Source organism: Anolis sagrei, chromosome 1 (assembly GCF_037176765.1).
Source record: "Anolis sagrei isolate rAnoSag1 chromosome 1, rAnoSag1.mat, whole genome shotgun sequence".
NCBI lineage: Eukaryota > Metazoa > Chordata > Lepidosauria > Squamata > Dactyloidae > Anolis > Anolis sagrei.
In genome coordinates this window covers 104,812,101-104,832,625 of record NC_090021.1, presented here as the reverse complement: position 1 = coordinate 104,832,625, position 20,525 = coordinate 104,812,101, and the positions used below count along the sequence as shown (strand labels likewise).

General features: G+C 41.1%; 1 protein-coding gene across 9 annotated transcripts in view; it reads left to right on the top strand.

Annotated features, from left to right (window-relative positions):
* ANKRD6 (ankyrin repeat domain 6) overlaps window positions 1-20,525 on the top strand; it is a 108,595-nt gene that overhangs the window by 55,605 nt on the left and 32,465 nt on the right. For 4 of the 9 annotated variants that reach the window (XM_060753026.2, XM_067467494.1, XM_060753028.2 and 1 more), the window contains 2 exons: window positions 2,811-3,081; window positions 20,358-20,456. In XM_060753026.2, coding sequence (XP_060609009.2) covers window positions 2,962-3,081; window positions 20,358-20,456 — 219 coding nt within the window. In that variant the 5' untranslated portion in view covers window positions 2,811-2,961. Of the gene's footprint in view, window positions 1-2,222; window positions 2,664-2,810; window positions 3,082-20,357; window positions 20,457-20,525 lie in introns of those variants that run through there. The other 5 variants (XM_060753033.2, XM_060753024.2, XM_060753027.2 and 2 more) reach the window with 4 other exon arrangements.

The window sequence follows — 20,525 nt, the reverse complement described above, 5'->3', positions numbered from 1 at the left end:
ACAACAACAACAGGATATTGTTAAAAGACATACAACAAGATACACAGAGTTAAAATAAAAGTTAACATCCATTAACAAAATGCAGATTAAAATTCACAACTTAAAATTGATTAGGGTGGCCTGCTGGAAGAGATGGGTCTTCAGTTGTGTCTTAAATTCTGACAGCTGATCCACCTGTCAAATCTCTTCTGGCAGGTCATTCCACAGTTGTAGGGTATCAATCAAATGGTCCTCTGGGTGGTGGTCACCAGGTGGGTTCTGACAGGTTGGAGTAGCCAACCCCCAGGCATCCTAAGTATTCAGAACAGATTGTATGTGATAATGCGATTCTGTAGGTAACCTGGAGCAAAACTATGTAGTGCTTTAAGGGGTATAAACAACACTTTTTACTTTGCCCGGACACTAATTGGCAGCCAGCGGAGTGACTGTAGGATAAGTATAATAAGCTCACTCCTGGATGGTCCTGTAACCAATCTGGCAGCCATATTTTGAAGCAAGTGGAGTTTCTGAACTTGCTACAGAGATAGCCCAATGTAAAGCACGTTGCAGAAGTCCAACCTTGAGATTACCAGTGTGTACATTTTTAGGCCCTCCAAATCTAGGAAGGGGCACAGCTGGTATATGGCTTAAGATGGTAGTAAGTACTCCTAATTATCACATCTAACTGAGCTGACATTTGGAGAAACGGATCAAGGAGGACTCCCAAGCTGCAGGCACAGTCTTTCAGGGGGAGGGTAACCCCATCCAGAACTGGTTGATATACTTCCATCCTCAGATTAGGACTTTTGATGGCAAGCAAGTCTGTCTTGTCTGGATTCCGTTTCAATTTGTTTTTCCTCATCCAGCCCATTACCTCCTGCAGGCATTTGTTCAGAGGAGACACACTATCCTTAGCTGAGACTGTTTTTGAAGAGATGGAGAAATATATTTGGGTGCCATCAGAATACTGATAGCCACAGTGTTTGTAGGATGCCGCATAACAGCTCCTCTTTTTTTTGAGGAGCAGCTACACCCAAGCACCAGCATCTGGAATCTGCCTGAGATGTATGACTGGAACCACTGCAACACAGTTCCTCCAATTCCCAGCTCCCTCAGTCGTTCCAGAAGAATATCATGGTTGGTGATATCAAAAGCTACTGAGAGAAGCACCAACTGAGAAACACTCCCCATTTCAGTGTTAAAACAGAGATCATCCACAAAGGTGACCATAGCAGCCTCAACTATGTATCCTGCTCTGAGGCTGGTTTGAAATGGGTCAAGGAAGTGTGTGTCATCCAAGACTTTCCCACATCAAGTGATGTATAAATTATCATCAAAATAGTATTGAAACACAACACATGGATTAAAGAGATCTTCTGGTGCTTCAGGATACAAATAAAGGAGAAACTGTAATGGAAAAGGTCTTTTAAGAGTCAGGCATAAGGCCATATGATTATACTCTTACCTCCAAAGTAAAGCAATCCATAAAGACTTAAGGCAAGACTTGATTTTCATATATATGAGACAGAACTCTATGTTAATGTCATTTCTGCAACAATAACATCTTCATGGAAAGGTCAAGTCAATGTCTTCCCCAAATGTAAATGTTGGAAATATGTAATAAGCAAATGAAGTTTGTATTAGAGTCCAGATTCAAGTCTGAGGATGCAGATAAATCTCTCTATAGCAAACATGTAAGTGGATGTTTACTTGTTAACCTGTAATAAGGCCTTGTCCTTCAATTGCAGCAAAGGAAGGCAGCAGAATGGACTGTAACCATTGTGTATGCACTTTCTTTTCGAGCTTCTGCATATAAAACTAGTCTCTGCATGTGCTTGTAAAATGAAAAGCTGTAGCACTTCTGTCCCAGTCCATGTAGGCTTTGCATGTGGTTTCTACTTGCAGGATTTTTAAAAAAGAAATGTATGTTCTGAAATGATATAGCCCATTTTGCTATCCTCACCTATATTGGCAGCCTGAGCTTGAATCTCATCTTCCAATCTACGAAGGGTTTTGTTTTTGTTTTGTCAACTGAATGAGACTGGATTACGTCGTTGTTGTTATCCCGTTTCTGTCATAAGGATGTGTGGCAAAATGACAACCGTTGGCATACATGAGCAGGCAGACTAATTAATTTAATTTGGTTTGTTTTTCTAATTAGATGTTCTTTCATGGCTTCACTGTTTACTTTTTCAGTCGGTGGAGGGGGAAGGGGGGATAATCTTGACAGTCAAGGGATCTGGTGCTTGAGTGCACAAACCAAGTCAATTTCATGATATGGTTGAGCAATTGTGAGGCTACAGGTAGAAGGAACTGAGAAGCGGATAATTGATGGATACCTGCTTGGGTTGGAGGCTGTACTTTTTAGAGGAGGAGGACAGCAAATAAGGGAGGAGGAGGCACAATGTTTCTGTCTATTACTGGAAAAGCTGTGAAGGGGGAGCTAGCTCACAAGTGAGCATCTTGGAGCCACCGGAGGAAAGAAGACGGACAGTCTCTGAACAGCACAGTGTCTCCGCTCATCGTTTCACACATTCGCTATGCTGTGGAGTTAGAAATGTAGTACCATTTGCCTGCTGCGTTATGATTGTTATCCTTCTGACAACATGTGGGTAGCATTTAGAAAAAGTATACCCTTTATGTTGCGTGTAGGGATTTGGTGATTCTAGCTTTGCAATCCTCTGGTATGTTTTGCCACTCCTTCCTCTCAATTTCTGAGGCTGTTTAGGATTCCTTCTTGTTTTGGTTTCCAAGATGCGGCTGATGTTTTTCTTTCTCTCCTTTTTCTCTCTCCCCGCTCCTTTCTCCCCTTACCCTGCTCCGATCCATAGGTGCGGAAGATGGCATAGCAACGGATCCCACCTTCCGCCACCAAACTGGAGCCCCCCTGCGCACCGCAGCCGGACCGATGTGACGCTCTTTGTTTGGGGCTGAAGAAGCCAGTCCACCACTTGCCCCAGGAAAGCCATTCTCTCCTAATTCATGAGCCAGCAGGATGTGGTCGCCGTGCTTTCAGAACGCCTTCTCATAGCCGCGTACAAAGGGCAAGTGGATAATGTTGTGCAGCTGATCAACAAGGGTGCCAAGGTAGCCGTTACCAAGGTAACCGGAGGAAAAACTCCTCGCAAATTCCCCAAGAACTAACCTCATTCCCCAACTGATGGATTTCCTTCTGGCTGTGGAGATGTAATTGCTCCTAGAAGTGGCAGTTATTGTTCTTTTCTTCCTCAGGGGAGTAACGTTTAGATATGTAATAATTTTCTTCCCGTTTTCTTGCTGTTTTTCTTCACCCCAGGGGGGAAGACGCAAATAGCTTCCGTCAGTAAGTGTGCAGGCTTGGAAGAGTGAGGCTGTTAGGCATTTTATTTTAACACTGCACGCTGCTTTTTGCAAAATGTGGCAAAATGGATTGCTGTAAACAATTCAGAGACTGAGAATATTATCCCCCCTCCGCCCCCTACAGAGCATCCTGTCTATAATTGAGGAATGTTACTTCAGATGGAGATAATATATATTTGGGAACAGGACTATAAATAAAAATCGGATCCCTCTAAAACAGAGCTGCGGCATATATGGTCCTCCAGGGGTGCATCTGCACTGTAGAATTAATGCACTTTGATATCACTTTAACAGCTATGGCTCAATGCTATGGAATCTTTAGCCTTCTCTGCCAAAGAGTGCTCATGCCTCACTAAATTACAACTCACATGAGTTAAAGTAGTGCCAAACTGCATTGCTCCTACAGTGTAGATGCACCCATGTAATGTTGAACCCTTTCTCATTGCTTTTAGTGTTACCTAGCATGATGAGAGTTGCAGTACAATCGTTTTGGATGGCCACACATTCCTCTAATGGCTGGTAAAATAGTCTGATATGTACTGTTTGATTGTAATGGTCTGATATGTACAGTTTGCTTCTGCTGGTTCTTCAGAGTCAATATTTTAACATTTGGGTGGGGCAAGGGACAAACAGGCATGCAAAGAATCAGTTTGGTGAAATTTTGCTCAAGCCTTGATAGAAAGAACATTGTTTTATAACTTCCTTCAATGTTTTTAAAACCAAACACACCATCCTGAGGGTGGGGGGGGGGGGCTTTGTATTTTATGTTGCCCTGGAGCCAAAGAGCTGGGAATGGTGTGCCGCTGCTTTGCTTCCATTCTGCCAGAAGACAGCAATTTAAACACAACATTACACACGCTGCTGTTGCTGTTGCTATTCCTCCAACATGAGAGGAATGAAAATAGGTGGCAGTCGCTAGTCTTTAGCAGCAGTCTTTTCTGTCGCAATCTAGACACCATTGAGGTCAAGAAATGCTAGGAATGCTGGAAGAGAGAAGCCAAGTTGCAGAAACAATGTGCTCAGAACAAATTATCCCTAAGTTCCTTATGTTTTAAGTTGTAAAGCAGTGACTACCTCATAGACACTTTGTCCTTTTTTAAAAATGTCTTTTTTAAAAAAGAGGTGGTGGTACTCTTTAAATTGCTCATTTAACTTTACTTCTAGAAACAAGTGGTTTTTGCTAGGTTGTGGATAGTGCATTATTCCTGCTTTCCCTTTTCCTCCTTGATTCCTTCCAATCAACCTGAGCTCCACTTCATTCAGCATTTCCTTAAGTGTGTGGGAGCTGTAGCATCCAGGGGAGAGCACATTACAAAGTTTGTCCCTCATCTCCCTGAAATCCTCATGGCACCACAACCTTGGCTGGTTGGGTGAATTCTGGAAACTAGGGGGAAAGGGGACAGTTCCAAGCTGTGATTTGTAGTAAAGCTCTGTTGGCTTCTATAGGATCTCATCACACTACAGCAAAGGCATTGCCAATCTATTCACATCAGGGCTCAGTTGAAATGCCCCCCCCCCCCCCCCCGTGTACTATACATTGTATTGAGGAGTTGTTGTGGCTTTCCTTTTTAGGAGCCAGAGGACTCATGGGTTTCACTATGGTACCCTATGTTGCTGGGTTTTTTTTTTTTTTACCAAGACCAGTGGACCAGAGGGAGGAAAAATCATAAAAAGACATTGGGATATCTGTATACATTTTATAGAACTACTTTTGAATGACAATACCCTATGCACTGGACCCAATTTATAATGCACTTGCCAAAAGGACTGGTAAACAATGCTTTATAGTACCCGGTGCTTCTGAAATTGGATGGTTATTGCTTCTTTATTGATTCTTCTCATAAGCTGGGTCTTTCCACAGCTTGTTGATATCTACAATGACAGTAAACGGGTATCCCGCATAATGGTTTTTGAAGAAAGCACCCTTAGTGTCCCCATTACCTATACCAGTTGTTCCCAACCTTTTCTTGACCAGGGACCACTTTGACCAGGGACCACTCTCCAATATTAGTACCAAAAGGCTTACGAATTGGTTTTTGTTCAGCTTTAAATTTGGTTTGGTTATTTGGGGTGCTGATTCAGAAAACTGCATTGGATAGACCACATCAGCTATATTTTCCGATACAGAATATATGCCATCCAGTAGTCGCCATCTGCTCGCCCGCAGAAAACTATATTTAATAATCTAGAGCTGATGTGGTAGTAGTAATCTTTTGTGGATATTTGGCCTCTCCTCTCCCAACATCCCCTTTACATTGACACTATAAGAGGGTTTCGCAAGACCAGTCGCTCTTGTTGCCACCTGGTTTTGAGGCAACAGTGTAGTAATGGTGAGACCAAGGACCATATTTTCATTCTTGAGGACCACTGGTGGTCCAGAGACCACAGTTTGAGAACCACTAACCTATATTGTTGGCCTTTCATATTAGGAGCCCCCTGTGGATACCAAATCCATGGATGCGGAAGTACCATTATATACGATGGCGTAACAAAATAGTCTCTCTTATATAAAATGGGAAAAATCAACTTTTGCTTTTGGGACTTTTTGGGTTGGAAGTATATTTTCAAGCTATGAATGGTTGAATCCATGGATACAGTATCTGTGGATAGAGAGGGCTGACTACACTATTGTGCTGTTATTGTACACCAGGACTGTGGCGCAGCTGGCTGGGAGTCAGCTGCATTAAGATCACTACTGACCGAAAGGTCATGAGTTCGAAGGCAGCCCGGGTCGGAGTGAGCTTCAGACCAATTTGTGTAGCTTGTTGTTGACCTTTGCAGCCCAAAAGACAGTTGCATCCATCAAGTAGGAAGTTTAGGTATCACTTATGTGGGTAGGCTAATTTAACTTATTTACGAGACCTTAAAATTCTCCAGCAAGCATGCGGTGAATGAGGAAGTACTTCATCGGTGTTGTGGATGGACGGTGAAGTGACAGCTCCCCGGGTAGCCAGAAAAGGTGGAATGTTAAATAGCCTCTGACTGTCTATATATGTTGTGTGTCTATGGCATTGAATGTTTGCCATGTATATGTACATTGTAATCCAGCCTGAGTCCCCTGCGGGGTGAGAAGGGCAGAATATAAATACTCTAAATAAATAAATAAATAAATACATTTTACTTTCCTTTGGGCCTTCTGCCATCAAAGTGTTGCGACAGTGCTAAAGCTAGAGTTTTTCCGTTAAAACCACACAATTTTTATTTGTACTTGCATATCAGTAATCTGTTTGGAAAAGGGGGGTCTAAAGCTAAAAGAGATTATGGTAATAATAATACATTACAAAGCAGCAATTCAGTAGAGGTGAGAGTTAATCATATAAGATTTTATGTCTCAATGACAGTTGTTTTATAAAATATTTTTGTTAAAATTGAAACATGACTTTTAAAGGAGAAAAAGCTCGATTGCACTCTGTGATGGGAAAGGGGGAAGGAAATCACTTCACAACAATAGCTTGTTTATTTACTTTGTTAGCCAGGTGGCCTTCAGCTGATATTGTGATACCCAGAGTGTAGGCCATAATTCACATGGCAAATATAAAATTACAATAACAACCTGGAATAAAAGCTAACACAGTAAGTCTTTGTTGTTCAATTTTTGTATTTTCTTTTGTTCTAGTTTAATATTCACCAAGGTGGATCTTTGTTCATTGGAGTTTCCCCTTTAAATTACTTTCTGGTTTACAAAACCTCAGAGCTTCCCTGGGGAAACCTGTGGATATTTCTTGCACATGTTTTCTGACCTTAAAGAACATTGCCATTTATGAGCGACCAATGTCTTCTGATGCACTGGTGCTTAAAAAGGATGAATACTTGCCTACAGTAATATGGTTGTGAGTAGCAAATTTGTGTTGAGGAAACTTGGGATGTTATCACTTGAGGATGCTAAAGTGCAATTAAGGCATGATTAAGAAGTGCCCTTTGATAGGACTTCCTGCATGATGTCTTGGCTCTCCCATAGTCGCATTGCGCTGAAGTGTGATTGGATTTTCTTCTTTCGGTGGTGGGGAAAACCTGTCAGTGACTCCAATATCAATGATGGGCAATGCTTTCCACTCTTCTTTGTGCAATTTTTTTGTTCTGCTGCAATCTTGGTATTGTAAAATGGAAGAAGGTCTCGTGAGAATGCCAAAACTGCACGACTATGCAGTTGCTACAAAATAGGAGGAAGAAATACAGTGCTGGGCGGAACAAACAAGGATAGGAAGCAAGGCTGTGTAGAAGACTGATTGTGGTAATTTGGATCACCAGAGTGCCAGCATTGTACAAGTACAGATGTGAAAGAGATTGTTCCAAAAATGGTATGTTTCTGATTGGAATGAGACAACAAGGTGTGATAAAGTCTTAAGTTACAGGACATATAAGATCTCGTTGCTTTCCAGTGGGGATGCCTTTCTGGATTGGATAGTTTCCACATTCCTTCTCAAAGATAGGGTCAAATCCTTCTTTGGGGAGGAGTTGCTCATTTCTAATCCTGCCATCTTCAAGACTGCTGGGATTGTCAGCAGACCTAGTCACTGAGATCTTTGGCTCTCCTGGCAATTTTACTTCCTTCTCCCTCTTATCCAACGTATAGATAGGAATGGCATTAAGCACAGTAGTTAGAGAGGAGGACAGATGAAGGCAGCAGCAACAGCAGGAAGATGGAGAAGAGCAGCTGCGGTAGAAAGTGGGTTGCAGAATGCAAGCAATGGAGTGAAAAAGGGATAGTTTCCATTAGTGGCAAAGGTTTGATGACATTTGGAAGCTATAAAGATCCCAAACCATCTGGAATGCTTAAGAAAGCTCTGTAACATTCAGGAATGATCTAAATGTTGAATGTGATGTATTCAAGTTTCAAAAGGCAGGGAATAATTTTAGGAAGAAGTATGATGAGAATATTTTTGTTCTTAGAACACTCTCTTGAGAATATTCTCATCTCTCTGGAGATAACCAATAGTCATGGATATTCCCATTCTCCTTTTTCCACTTGAGAGCACACAGCTTTCATATTTCTGTCAGTTTATTTCTGCTACTCTGAATCATTTCCCCTCAGGAAGAATTCTACCTCTCCAGGAATTGCTAAATAATGGACTTGAACATATTCTTCCACCTTTGTAGCAGCTGAAGAATCCTGAGCTCATGAAATGCATCTGACTCTACGCCATTTTTTTTCTTTATTAAGTTTGAACTTTTGAAAAAAATATGATCCAGCCAAAGGATAGAAATGAAAGAAACTGATAAGGGTTGTTTTGTGGTTTACATTTTAAGCATCCGTTTTAGCTTCCTAGAAGGTGCATCCTCCGTGAAGGTATATCTTCCAAAGGAGGAGGGCACATTACTTTGATTCCTTTGAAATATGTATGTGATTGTTATCTACCAGAGTATTCTTCTAAAGCAGTGGTTGTCAACCTGGTGTTTTGGCCTACAACTCCCAGAAATCCCAGCCAGTTTACCAGCTGTTACGATTTCCGGAAGTTGAAGGCCAAAACATCTGGGGGGCCATAGGTTGAGAACCATTGTTCTAAAGTGTCATATCAGCTTGGTTGTGTATGACTCTTTCATTTGAAGGAACAACTTCTGTCCCGGTCTTATAAAATAGAGAGAGGATCATATGAGTGAAGGACTTGCAGTGTAAAGGGGTTGCAGTGAATAGGGCACTTGAAAGAAGCTCTAACTATGTATTAGCACAGGCTTGGCTTATTTTTAGAGCGGTAACTAAGCCAAAACACCCTTCTGTTTTTGTCAGTTTGATTAGACTACATTTATCATTATCTGTAGACTTCCTTTTTTTCCAAATTCTGTAGACCCAACCCAATCCCTTTTCATAGCTAAAGCATTTTCCCAAGCAAGGTGGATTAGGAGCAATGAAAGAATTGTTGTAGAGAAAGAAATGTGATTCACTTGTGTGGTATTGATGTAGACTAAAGGAACAAACGGCTCGGGACCTGCCTATCTTCGCATTTTTCCTTACAAACCTGCATTATCACTAAGATCTTCTGGGGAAGCTCTTCTCTTGCTCCCACTCCCGTCACAAGCACGGTTGGTGGGGACGGGAAAGAGGGCTTTCTTGGTGGTGGCCTTCTCTGGAACTCCCTCCCCGGGGAGATTAGGCTAGCACCCACCCTGTCCATATTCTGCAAAGATCTAAAAATGTGGATGTTCCTCTGTGCTTTTGGTTAGACAATCCCCCAGATAATCTTGGCCTCAGCCAGGACCCAAAATCTCATCCTTGCACTTTACTACTGTTTTGTACCCAAAGTTATAATGCTCCATCTTACATTGCCCTCTATCCCTAATTTTGCCATTTGACTTACGCACTTTATCCATCAGCCCTATCCTCACAATTGATTTGCACCAGTCTGCCCACCATGCCCAGAAATTGATTATTATTGCAGGTTCACTGGTTGTTGATTTGATTGTTATATTCTGTTACAATGTTGTTGTTTTATTCTGTGTTGTGCTGTTGTTTTTGTATTTTAGTGTGTTATATTTTAACAATGTTTGATCGGGCTCATCCCCATGTAAGCCGCTCCGAGTCCCTCTGGGGAGATAGAGGCGGGATATAAAAATAAAGTTATTATATTATTATTATTATTACTTTGCTTTTTGCTAGAAAACCATGACTCTAGTGAAATTAGTAGTTTTCAGAAGCAAGAAACAAGTTGAGCAGGGGTGTTTGCTCTGATTTTGATTTTAGTAGCTGAAGTGAACTTGAAGTTCTTTTAACTCATGTATCCATTCTGATTTCCACCAAGGCATTCATAGTTTGAATGCTGGGAATGAAAAATATAGCTCACTCCTGATGTAAATGATGCTTTATAAAGAATGGATTTCACAGATCTCTAGTCTGTGGGATTTATGGTCTGAATCTCTTCATAGATCTAGAAAATCCTTTAGTTATACACATGGATATATTTTATTCTCTACGTAAGTGGCATCCAAGGTAGGATAACTTTTAATAGTTATAATGCAATGTGCATTTTTGCAATATCTGAAAATGTGAGCACAGAACAACGGGCGTTTTCTTCTGATTGCTGTTCATACCCAGACTTGTCTCCTTGGGTGTATTACAATTTGCTTCTCATGTGGTTTATATTCACATCTTAATCTTTTGATGTTTCAAAAGGGGGGGGGGGGGAGGAGTTGGTGCCTGTTACTTTTAGATTGATGCCAGGGTGAAATCTTCATGACATACAGTTTGCAATTGTTCAAATTGAACCAGAGTAATTCAGAGTTTGGTGACCCTGAGATATATTTGCAAAGACAAGCTGAAGAACTCAATATTAGCTGGAAGCATCTGTTTTGCAATCTAGTGAGATTGTATCCATTGGTCTAGGACAGTGGTTCCTAAACTTTTTTAGACCGGGGACCACTTTGACCATGGACCACTCTCCAACATTAATACCAAAGGGTTACAAATCAGTTTTCGGTCAACTTTTGATTCGGTTTGGTCATTTGGGATGCTGATTTAGAAAATTGCATTGGATAGACCACTTCAGCTCAAGTTTCCGATACAGAATATATACCATCCAGTAGTCGCCATCGGCTCACCCACAGAAAACGATATTTAATAAGCTTTGGCACTATAAGAGGGTTTCGCGAGAGCAGTCACTCTAGTTGCAACGGTGTAGTAATGGTGAGGCTGCTGACCATATTTAAGTTCTTGTGGCCCACTGGTGGTCCATGGACCACAGGTTGGGAACCACTGGTCTAGGAGTAAGAGTATTCTCTCACCAGCTTCCAGCAAATGGCCCGGGTTTGTTCTGGAGGATCTGATAAAATTTCCAGAAGAGGATTTTGAATATGTGAGAGTCTGTAAGGGAGAGGACAAATCGACAAAGTATTGTTGCAAAAGCAAAAGTTTGCTTTTAGGATACATTGGGTTCTTTCTATGCAGAATAATCATACTGGGCGTTCATGCTGACAGTATGCAAGTTGTTCCAGAAAGTGAATCCTTGCATTGCAAGATATGTTCCATTGCATTGTTGAAGAGTAGAATCACAGAATCATAGAGTTGGAAGAGATCTTATGGGTCATCCAGTCCAACCCCCTGCCAAGAAACAGGAATGCAGATGCACGAGTTGGAAAGCAAAGCCTGCATACAATCCAGTATTTTGAATTTTATTTTTATTCACAACGCAGTAAATCTTACATAGTGTACTTGTTGTTAATTGCTGTCACACCGACTTCCCATCTTGATGGCTCAAGAGACCTTTAGGTCACTCTGCCATCATCACTCTGCCCAGGACTTGCAGACTCAGGACCGTGATTTCCTTGATTGCGTCTGTCCATTTAAAATTAATAGTATAATTATGGAAAAGGTAGACTGGAATGAAAGAACGTTTTGAAATTACTGTTAACTGCAGCAGCAAACTAATTCAAGTCATGTGGTCTTTCATAGGGTAATGATGTAGTTGTCTCAGCTTGCCAGCATTGAACAAAAGTTTCTGCCTTCTTTGACTGGAGGCCAATAGATACAGCCAGGCTGAAATCTGGTACGAATGCTCAGATAAAAAGATAATGCAAGTACACACAAACTGGCAAATATTTTAATTAAAAAAAACCTACAAGTCCAAACATATACCTCAACTTGTGATGAACCCTATCACTGCTGGGATTGTTCCTGACTTAGGGCTAAGTCTTCACATTACATTTGCCACACGAAGTCTCCTACAGGTAGTCTCTCTACACGGTGGCTGTTTTATGCCTTAGCCCAACATGAAGTTCTTGAAAACACGTACTGCTTTCTAATGTAAATACATGACTGGTGAATACATATTGTGGTACCATCTCATAAGATGCTTGCCATAGATGCAGGTGAAACGTCAGGAGAGAATGCCTCTAGACCATAGCCATATAGCCTGAAAAAACCTACAACAACCCATCTCATAAGTCATTTGCATGTCAATAATGACAGAGCAGATGTTGGTGTCATGAGGAAACAGAATATGTTTACAGATAGTGCAGCTAATGTGTGGTTTTCTGCACGCTCTCGCATGATAGCAATTCTATTATGGTATGGTAAGGAGAACTTGGACCAAATCAGTGGTCCTCTGTCTGGGGAATTTTGGGAGCTTCATTTTAAAAGTACTTTTGTTAAATTCAGTGGGAAGTGTAACATGTAGGCCACTTCTAAGAGTCAGTTCACACAAGCTCTCATGGGGCTCTGATTTGCTGGGCATATCATTTCCTGAACACTAGAGAACGATGATTCTCCAGATTTTCTTGTACTGTAGCTCAGAATCTCTCACCATTAAATACACTGACTAGAACTGGTGTGGACTACCATCTAACATCTAAAGAACCACAGCTGCCCAGTGGTGTCATACAGCTTGAACATGTGCATAATTAGCTAAATATATCAATTGACTGCTACAGATTTCAATTGCTTGCACTTCTCATGTTAAGCCAAATTCATAAATTGGCAGTATCTGCTTGTGGGATCAGGCTTTACATATCCACAATCCATTTTGCATAACCACAATTCAATCCCTACCAAATAGCCCAGAAGCCCAAAAAGCTTTCTGGTGATAAACGGAACCCTGATAGTCCTTAGTGATCTATTATTAACCAGGCTATTCGTACAAGAAGGATATAATTTCCACTAATGTTTAATGATTTGCATGTTATTTACCTTTTTAAAGGATGGTGAAGAAGTGTTGTTGGGGAGGAGTAACAAGAAGCACATAATTTGTGGAAAGAAGTTGAAAGCGACAAACAGAAGGAGTGAGGCATTAGACGTTCTGTAACTGAAAGGGCCATCAGAATACTATTGAGAACAACGTGTGTGCCATGTGTGGTCAAGTAATTCATAGATATTTATGTGTGGGTCCTTGATTGAATTTACAGAGATAATGGTGAAATAGCTCTGTGATTCCTTGTTGCTCTATTTATATATACCAGTGAGGTGCAATGAAATATTTCTACTTGCTCTGTGACTATAATGGGATAAACATATGTAAAAACAAATGCTCATGTAATGGAGAGAGAGAGAAAAGAAATCCCTGTTGAAAGTGAAAGCCCAAGATGTAAAAATTTACCCTTAGGCTTTGGAACTCTGCCTTGCTCTACTCCTTACTTATTCTAAGAACTATATAATAACTTGAACTTCTCTATTTGTAATATCTTTTGTCGGAGTGCATTAAATCATCCCAGTGATCTTTCTCCCTCTTTCATTCCTGCCCGTGAAGCCACCCGCTTGTTGAAAATCTTTACCTCTTTGAAGGTGCTCCTGTCAACCAGACAAGAGATCTCCCTGGTCTCTTGGTATAAACTAGCAGATTCATCTCTCTTGGGAGCCCACAGGCAGACAGCACCATGCTGCGTATGTGCTTCCCCTTTTCGGTCAACTTCAGCTCGATCCAAGATTGCTGGCATCTTCCCACTCTTTGGCTGTCAACAATCATCCCCTTGATTAAACAGCATACATGGTCCAACACCCATCCTCAGCTGTCCATCTCACCTTTGACAACCAAGGGCTATTCCTTTGAATATTTAAAGTAGAGCTGGGGAAAAGATGGCCCTCCAGATATTGTTGGACTAAAATGCCTATATTTTCCACCTAACATATTTAATACGGAGAGAGAGAGCCAGTACTGAGGAATAATGGAATCTATTGCTCAGCCACTTCTAGAGTGCCACATGTTCCTCTAGCTCAGAGTTTCTCAAACTGTGCTCCTCCAGATGTTTTGGACTTCAACTCCCACAATTCCTAGCAGCTGGTAAAATGGCTGGGATTTCTGGGTTGCTGAAGTTCAAAAGACCTGGAGGAGCAGAGTTTGAGAAACACTGCTGTAGCCTGAGGGATCCTGGCAGAAGCTTGCTAGCTCTAGAACAGACCTGGGCAAACTTTGTCCCACCAGGTGTTTTGGATTTCAACTCTCATAGTTCCTAACAGTCTACCAATTGAAGTCCAAAACTCCTGGAGGGCCAAAGTTTGCCCATGCCTGCTCTAGAAGATCACTTGAGAGTTCCAGTTTCTTGAGTTCCGGTTAACGGAGAGTCTACTGTATACAGGCAGTCCCCAAGTTACAAATATCTGATTTACAAATTACTCATAGTTAAGAACAAGGCTGAGACAACAGGAAGTGAAAAACATCTACCCCATAGAAGGGAAATTCACTTTTGAAAGAGTTCTCACGAGGAAAGGTGTCTGCACTGAAGCCTTAGCACCAATTTTTGTTCCCCCAACAAACCTTTTTTTAAAAAATCCAATTATCACAGGGACATAAAGTGAGGTGAAATCTTCCGAAAGGGGCATTGACAGCAAAACAAACACCAAAAGGGTGTTAACCCTTCCTTATGATATCCAAAGCATATGTATATATTTGTATATGTATGGCTGGAGGTAGACTTTAAAAAATCTACCTGTTCAGACTTAGATACAAATTCAACTTAAGAACCCATTTTTTTCATAACTTGGGGACTGCTTGTATACAAATACAAATCTTGATCTAAGATACTGCAAAAATCTTTCCAAAGTTAAGTGCTACAATATATATATATATACACACACACACACACACACACACACACACACACATGCATACATACACACACACACACACACACATATATATTGTGTATGGGAAACATCACACTAAGATGTGAGTAATTAGTACAAGGGCAGCCATGACAGAGGTACAGCTTGATCAACCTGTATCTGGAATTCTGAAATCCAAAATATAAAATCTGAAATAGCCCACATGGGTGACCGAGATAGAGACATCTTTGCTTTCTAATGGTTACATGTACACAAACTTTGGTTCAAAATTATTTAAAATATTAGGTATAAAATTACATTAAGGTGATGTCTATATGAATTTTGTGTTTAGGCTTGGGTCCCATGCATGAGATATCTCATAATGTACATATTTTCAAATCTAGTTTTTTTTTAAAAAAAATTAAAAATAGAATCCAAAACATTTCTGGGTTAGGTCTTTTGTAATGCTATTTATAAGATATAGTTATTGTTTGCTTTTGTTTGTATGAATTATCCCATTAGAAAATACATAATGATGTGGATGAACTGCAACTCCCAACATCGTAGGTTGATTCCACCCCCACCCCCCAAATAAACCCACACCAGTATTTAAAGTTGGGCATGTTGGGTGCCAAGTTTAGTCCAGATCCATCACTGGTGGGGTTGACAGTGCTCTTAGATTATGGGTGAATTTCCCCCAAACCCCGCCAGTATTCAAAGTTGGTCATGTTGGGTCCATGTGCCAAGTTTGGTCCAGCTACGTTGTTGGTGGGAGTCACAAGACTCTCTGGATGTGGGAGTCATCTTGGAAATTGCCCACCCACCCACAAACATACATACATACATACAGATTGCTAAAACTACTGGAATGTAGAAACACTTCTTAATCTACTTCAGATCACTCAAAAATCTACCAGTAGGTCCAGGTCTACCCTTTTTCCATCCATTTTTTTTTTTGGTTGAACCATTAGATATACTATTTATCATTTATGCTAGAGAAAGGAGAGGAAGGAAGGAAAATAAGTAGATGCCAGTGCAGAATGGGAAGAAGCTGTATTGCCTTCCATAGGAGTTAACTGGGAATGAGAGGTTGCATAAACATAAAGTAAAAGGTGTATAATGTCCATAATTGGCTACTATAATAAGCTTGCTGCTTTGCTGCTCCCACTGCTTGTGAGTTAATATTAGAAGATATTGCTAAGGGGCTCAGGTTAACCAGAAAATGAACTGGGTTCTTAAGTGTAATATATGTGTAGTCAACATAGCACCCAAACAGCTACATCACATTTGGCTTTTGAGATGGATTCTATAATTCAAGAACAACGTGTGGAGCAATGAGTCTGTTAATTAAGAATTAAACATTGAAGACTGTCAGAAACTACAGGCCTAAACTTGTCAGAATTCATATTTATAATCTGACGTTTATGTCCTAGAATCATGTATCAGCCCACAGTATGTAGAGTATATCTTTGTGTGTGTGTGTAACTTACTACTCAGTTACTTGAAAGTAAGGTGGCGGCCTGGTTCTCCCCCAGGGAAGAATAAAAGGAAATGTGTTCCATATGTTTGGTTTAGCTGTCATTTTAATGAGAGCTTTTGGAAAAGCCAAATTTTATTGAATCAGAAAATGGCAACTATAATCAAATCTGTAGTTTTCTCATTTTTAGGATTTAATGCTCAATATTTTTAAGGCGGGGGGAGGAGAAGGATGATTCTGCGGAGACTGTTGCAACTAAGGTTATTGTAAAACAAGTACATTAAGAATTTGGGGGGGGGGGTAATAAACTCTATAGCAGACATGGGCAAACTTTTTTGACTTGGGGGGCCGCATTGTGGGCCTGGCTGGGAGGGCCAGGCCAGGAGGGAAGGGGACTGGGCATAAACTGGGTGGGGAGGGCCTGGGAGAGGGTGGGGCCAGGAGGAGGCCAGGAGATTGTCCTCCCAACATAAGGATGGGACTGCTCACTCCATCCTTATACCGAGAATAAGATGGGACACGCGGCAACTGCACCAATCCTCCTTCCTCAATCTCTTGGCATGATCCTGGAGGTCAAGAGAGGCGGTGGCTGAGAATGCTCCAGGGGGCTCTCAGCCACTGTGTGCCTTCTTCAAGCCGTCCTCCTAGCATAAGGATGGACCGCTCACACCGTCCTTATAGGAGCCCCCGGTGGCGCAGTGGGTTAAAGCCCCGTGTTGGCAGGACTGAAGACCAACAGGTTGCAGGTTCAAATCCAGGGAGATGCAGATGAGCTCCCTCTATCAGCTCCAGCTCCTCATGCGGGGACATGAGAGAAGCCTCCCACAAGGATGATAAAACATAAAAAAAATCATCCGGGCGTCCCCTGGGCAACGTCCTTGCAGACAGCCAATTCTCTCACAACAGGACACTCCTGACAGGACAAAAAAAAAAACAAACAAAAACTGTCCTTACGCCGGGAGGAGGACAAGACACACAACGGCTGAGAGCACTCCAGAGGGCTCTCAGCTGCTATATGCCTTCTTCCCCATCGTTTTGCCATTAGGACATGGCAGACCACTGTGTCCTTCTGCCAAGAAGACAGGAAAAATGAGGTAAGCACCAGGGGGTTGCATCCGGCTCCCAGACCTTAGTTTGCCCATGCCGGCTCTATAGGAATTAAGGCATTCTAGAAGAAAACTCAGAAGATTGTTTTCTTTCATGATTATTTATTTTATTAGATTTTGGGTTGGTGAGCCACTCAGAATCCCTTAACGCAGGAGAGAGGGCGGGATATCAAACAAAATAAATAAATATTTTTTAAATTGGCAATCAACATTAAGTAATAGGCAATTAAGTTCATCAGATAATTAGGATCCTTCTCCAAAATAATTCATTCTGTTTTACTAGTTGGGATGTGATGCTGTAGGCTATATTTCAGAGGAAGGAACTGGCAAAACCACCTCTTTCGTATTCCTTGCTGAGGAAAACCCTGCAAAACCCAAGTTGTTGTCATGTAACTAGAAGGCACTACCCACACACGTAGATCATTTCACATTTTTCCCTTTATTTGTTTTCACTTCATTACAGCCCTGCTTTTGGCATTAAAAGGATCCATGAAGGCAGCTCTTAAATTATACAAATAACAGGAACATATTATTAAATGAAATAGGTAATGCCAGCCCAAAGACACGCTGAAAGATTGCAGTGGGATTAAAATTATATTTATCTGCAAGCATTGTCATGTGCTTAAAAAGTGTAAGCCAGACATTTAAAACAGGTAAGTTTGCTTTGTGGGTTTTCTTTGACCCGAGAATTACACAGTAAGGGTGCGACCATTCAAAAGCCCTTATTATTGTTAGTATCACTAGACTTATCTATTTGAAGGGAGGCACTGGTTGAGAGTGGGGACTGTCATGAGGGGCAAATTGTTACTTTGTTTAAATGGCAGATTAAATGTTTTTAAAAGCTTGCACTTGATTCCTGTTGTTCATTTATCCAATGAAGGATCTTGCCCTTGTTTTCAAATAATCTTAGAAATAAAGTCTTGGCTTCAATGCAACAGGGAACTGAATTTAACTTTTTACTCTCTCCTAGGGAATGGAATATGTCTTTGTTTATTAAGTCAAGATGTTTATCCAGGGCTATTGATTCCATTTCGTCTTTGGATAAAACCGAAAATTCAGAACATCATTTTGGCACTGGAGTAATTTAACATAGTTCTGTGTGTGCATGTAAAGTTATTAGATCTTGGCTAGTGAAAATAAAACCCAGGGACAGCTTCATTTGATGTGTTTTCCTCCTTGGAACACAAAACTTCAGTTAAAATTTAACCATGGACATTAAGAGACAGAGAGGCAAACAATAAGTAGTGGTGAGCACACTGCAATATGTTCCCATTTTGCTGTCAGCCAGGAGGCGTAATGTATTTGCTGATCTTTTGACTCCCACCAACAAAACAGAAGGAAAAATAACACCAGAAGAAACAGCACAGACTATTCCCTAGAACCTCTACGAATTGTGCCACTGCTACCACTAGTCATGATGTTGTATATTGGTGATGCTTTCCATCCTTCATAATACAAATGTAGGGAGTTGTATAGGTTTATTTGTTTAATTTATATCCCTTCTTTCTCCTAACAAGTGTCTCAGGGTTTTTTTAAAAAAAAGAAAGAAAGAAAGAAAGAAGAAACAATACATTCTATTTTTAAAGCACATACTCCAATGTTTCTCAACCTGTTTCTGAGACTCCAAGTGGGGAGGGGAGAGCAGGCGTGCTCAGCACATGGCAGTGTGGTGCACATGTGCGGGCGAGGGAGAGCCTGCGAGGCTGAAGGGAGGTTTGTGCCAGAGAGTCCTTTCAAGGCTTGGGGTTCTGTGTGGGATGTTTGGCCCAATTCCATCATTGGTGGCGTTCAGAATGCTCTTTGATTGTAGGTGAACTATAAATTCCAGCAACCGCAACTCCCAAATGTCAAGGTCTGTTTGCCCCAAACTCCACTAGTCTTCACATTTGGACATATTGAATATTCATGCCAAGTTTGGTCCAGATCTGTCATTGTTTGAGTCCACAGTGTTTTCTGGATGCAAGTGAACTACAACTCCAAAACTCAAGATCAGTGGTCACCAAACTCTTCCAGTATTTTCTGTGGTCATGGGATTTCTGTGTGCCAAGCTTGGTTCAATTCTATTGTTTGTGGAGTTCAGAATGCACTTTGATTGTAGGTTAACTATAAATCCCAGAAACTACAACTCCCTAATGACAAAAACAATTTCTTGAGTGATTGTCACTTCTTGGGTTCGTAGGCATCTTGTGGCCAAATTTGGCGGCAATTCGTCCAGTGGTTTTTGAGTTATGTTAATCCCACAAACGAACATTACATTTATATATATATATATATATATATAGAGAGAGAGAGAGAGAGAGAGCGCATCCCTACTTCACAGATTTTAACATTTCATAACATCCATGATAAGGAAGGAAACACTCAACACCCTGGTCCTTGGCTGCTATGCCATTTAACTCTAAGCAGCTTTTCCCCTTGTATTGGAGTCCCTGCAGAGTTGAAGCTGCATTCATGGCTCATGCTATAGACATAGTGGTGAAGCAGTCCTTCTATGAAGACGCTGTGGCGGTGTAATCATAGAAATTCCTTATGCTATCCTCGGAGTCGTGATCTCTTCCAAGGAGGGATGTTAATATTTGACTATTTCATCCTTGCAAGTCAACTCAAATTATTTCTGCTGCAGAGAAAACAAATATTTCTGTGCAGTTCTTGCCTGTTATTCATACATCCAAAGAGAAACAATTCTCTTAAGAAATAAGTGGGTTTTAAAAATTGAGAATGCCAAAGTTTGGGGCAAAAATGCTATTTCCAGATTGCCATGTCTGTTTTTTTGCACAAGGTTGTAGTTTTTACAGAGAAATACCCTCCTCTTTTTCACAGTTGTCAATCCCTGTTCTAGAAAGAAGAGCAGAGGAGGCTTCACGTGTATGTCAGCACACATTTTTGTGGTAGTAATGTATCCATACCAGTTTGTGTGGGTTAAAGTTCTTCATGTGGTACATACCAGGAATTGGGTTTGTAACGTGTCCAGTAATTGCTCCCTTCTACTCTGCAGCATGGGCGGACTCCTCTCCATCTCGCGGCTTACAAGGGCCATCTCCATGTTGTCCAGATTTTGCTCAGAGCAGACTGTGATGTGGATCTTCAGGATGATGTGAGTAGATGCAACCCTGCTCCCTTTCTCCCAGCAGGGAAAGCCTTTTGCCACTTTAGTTCACAAATC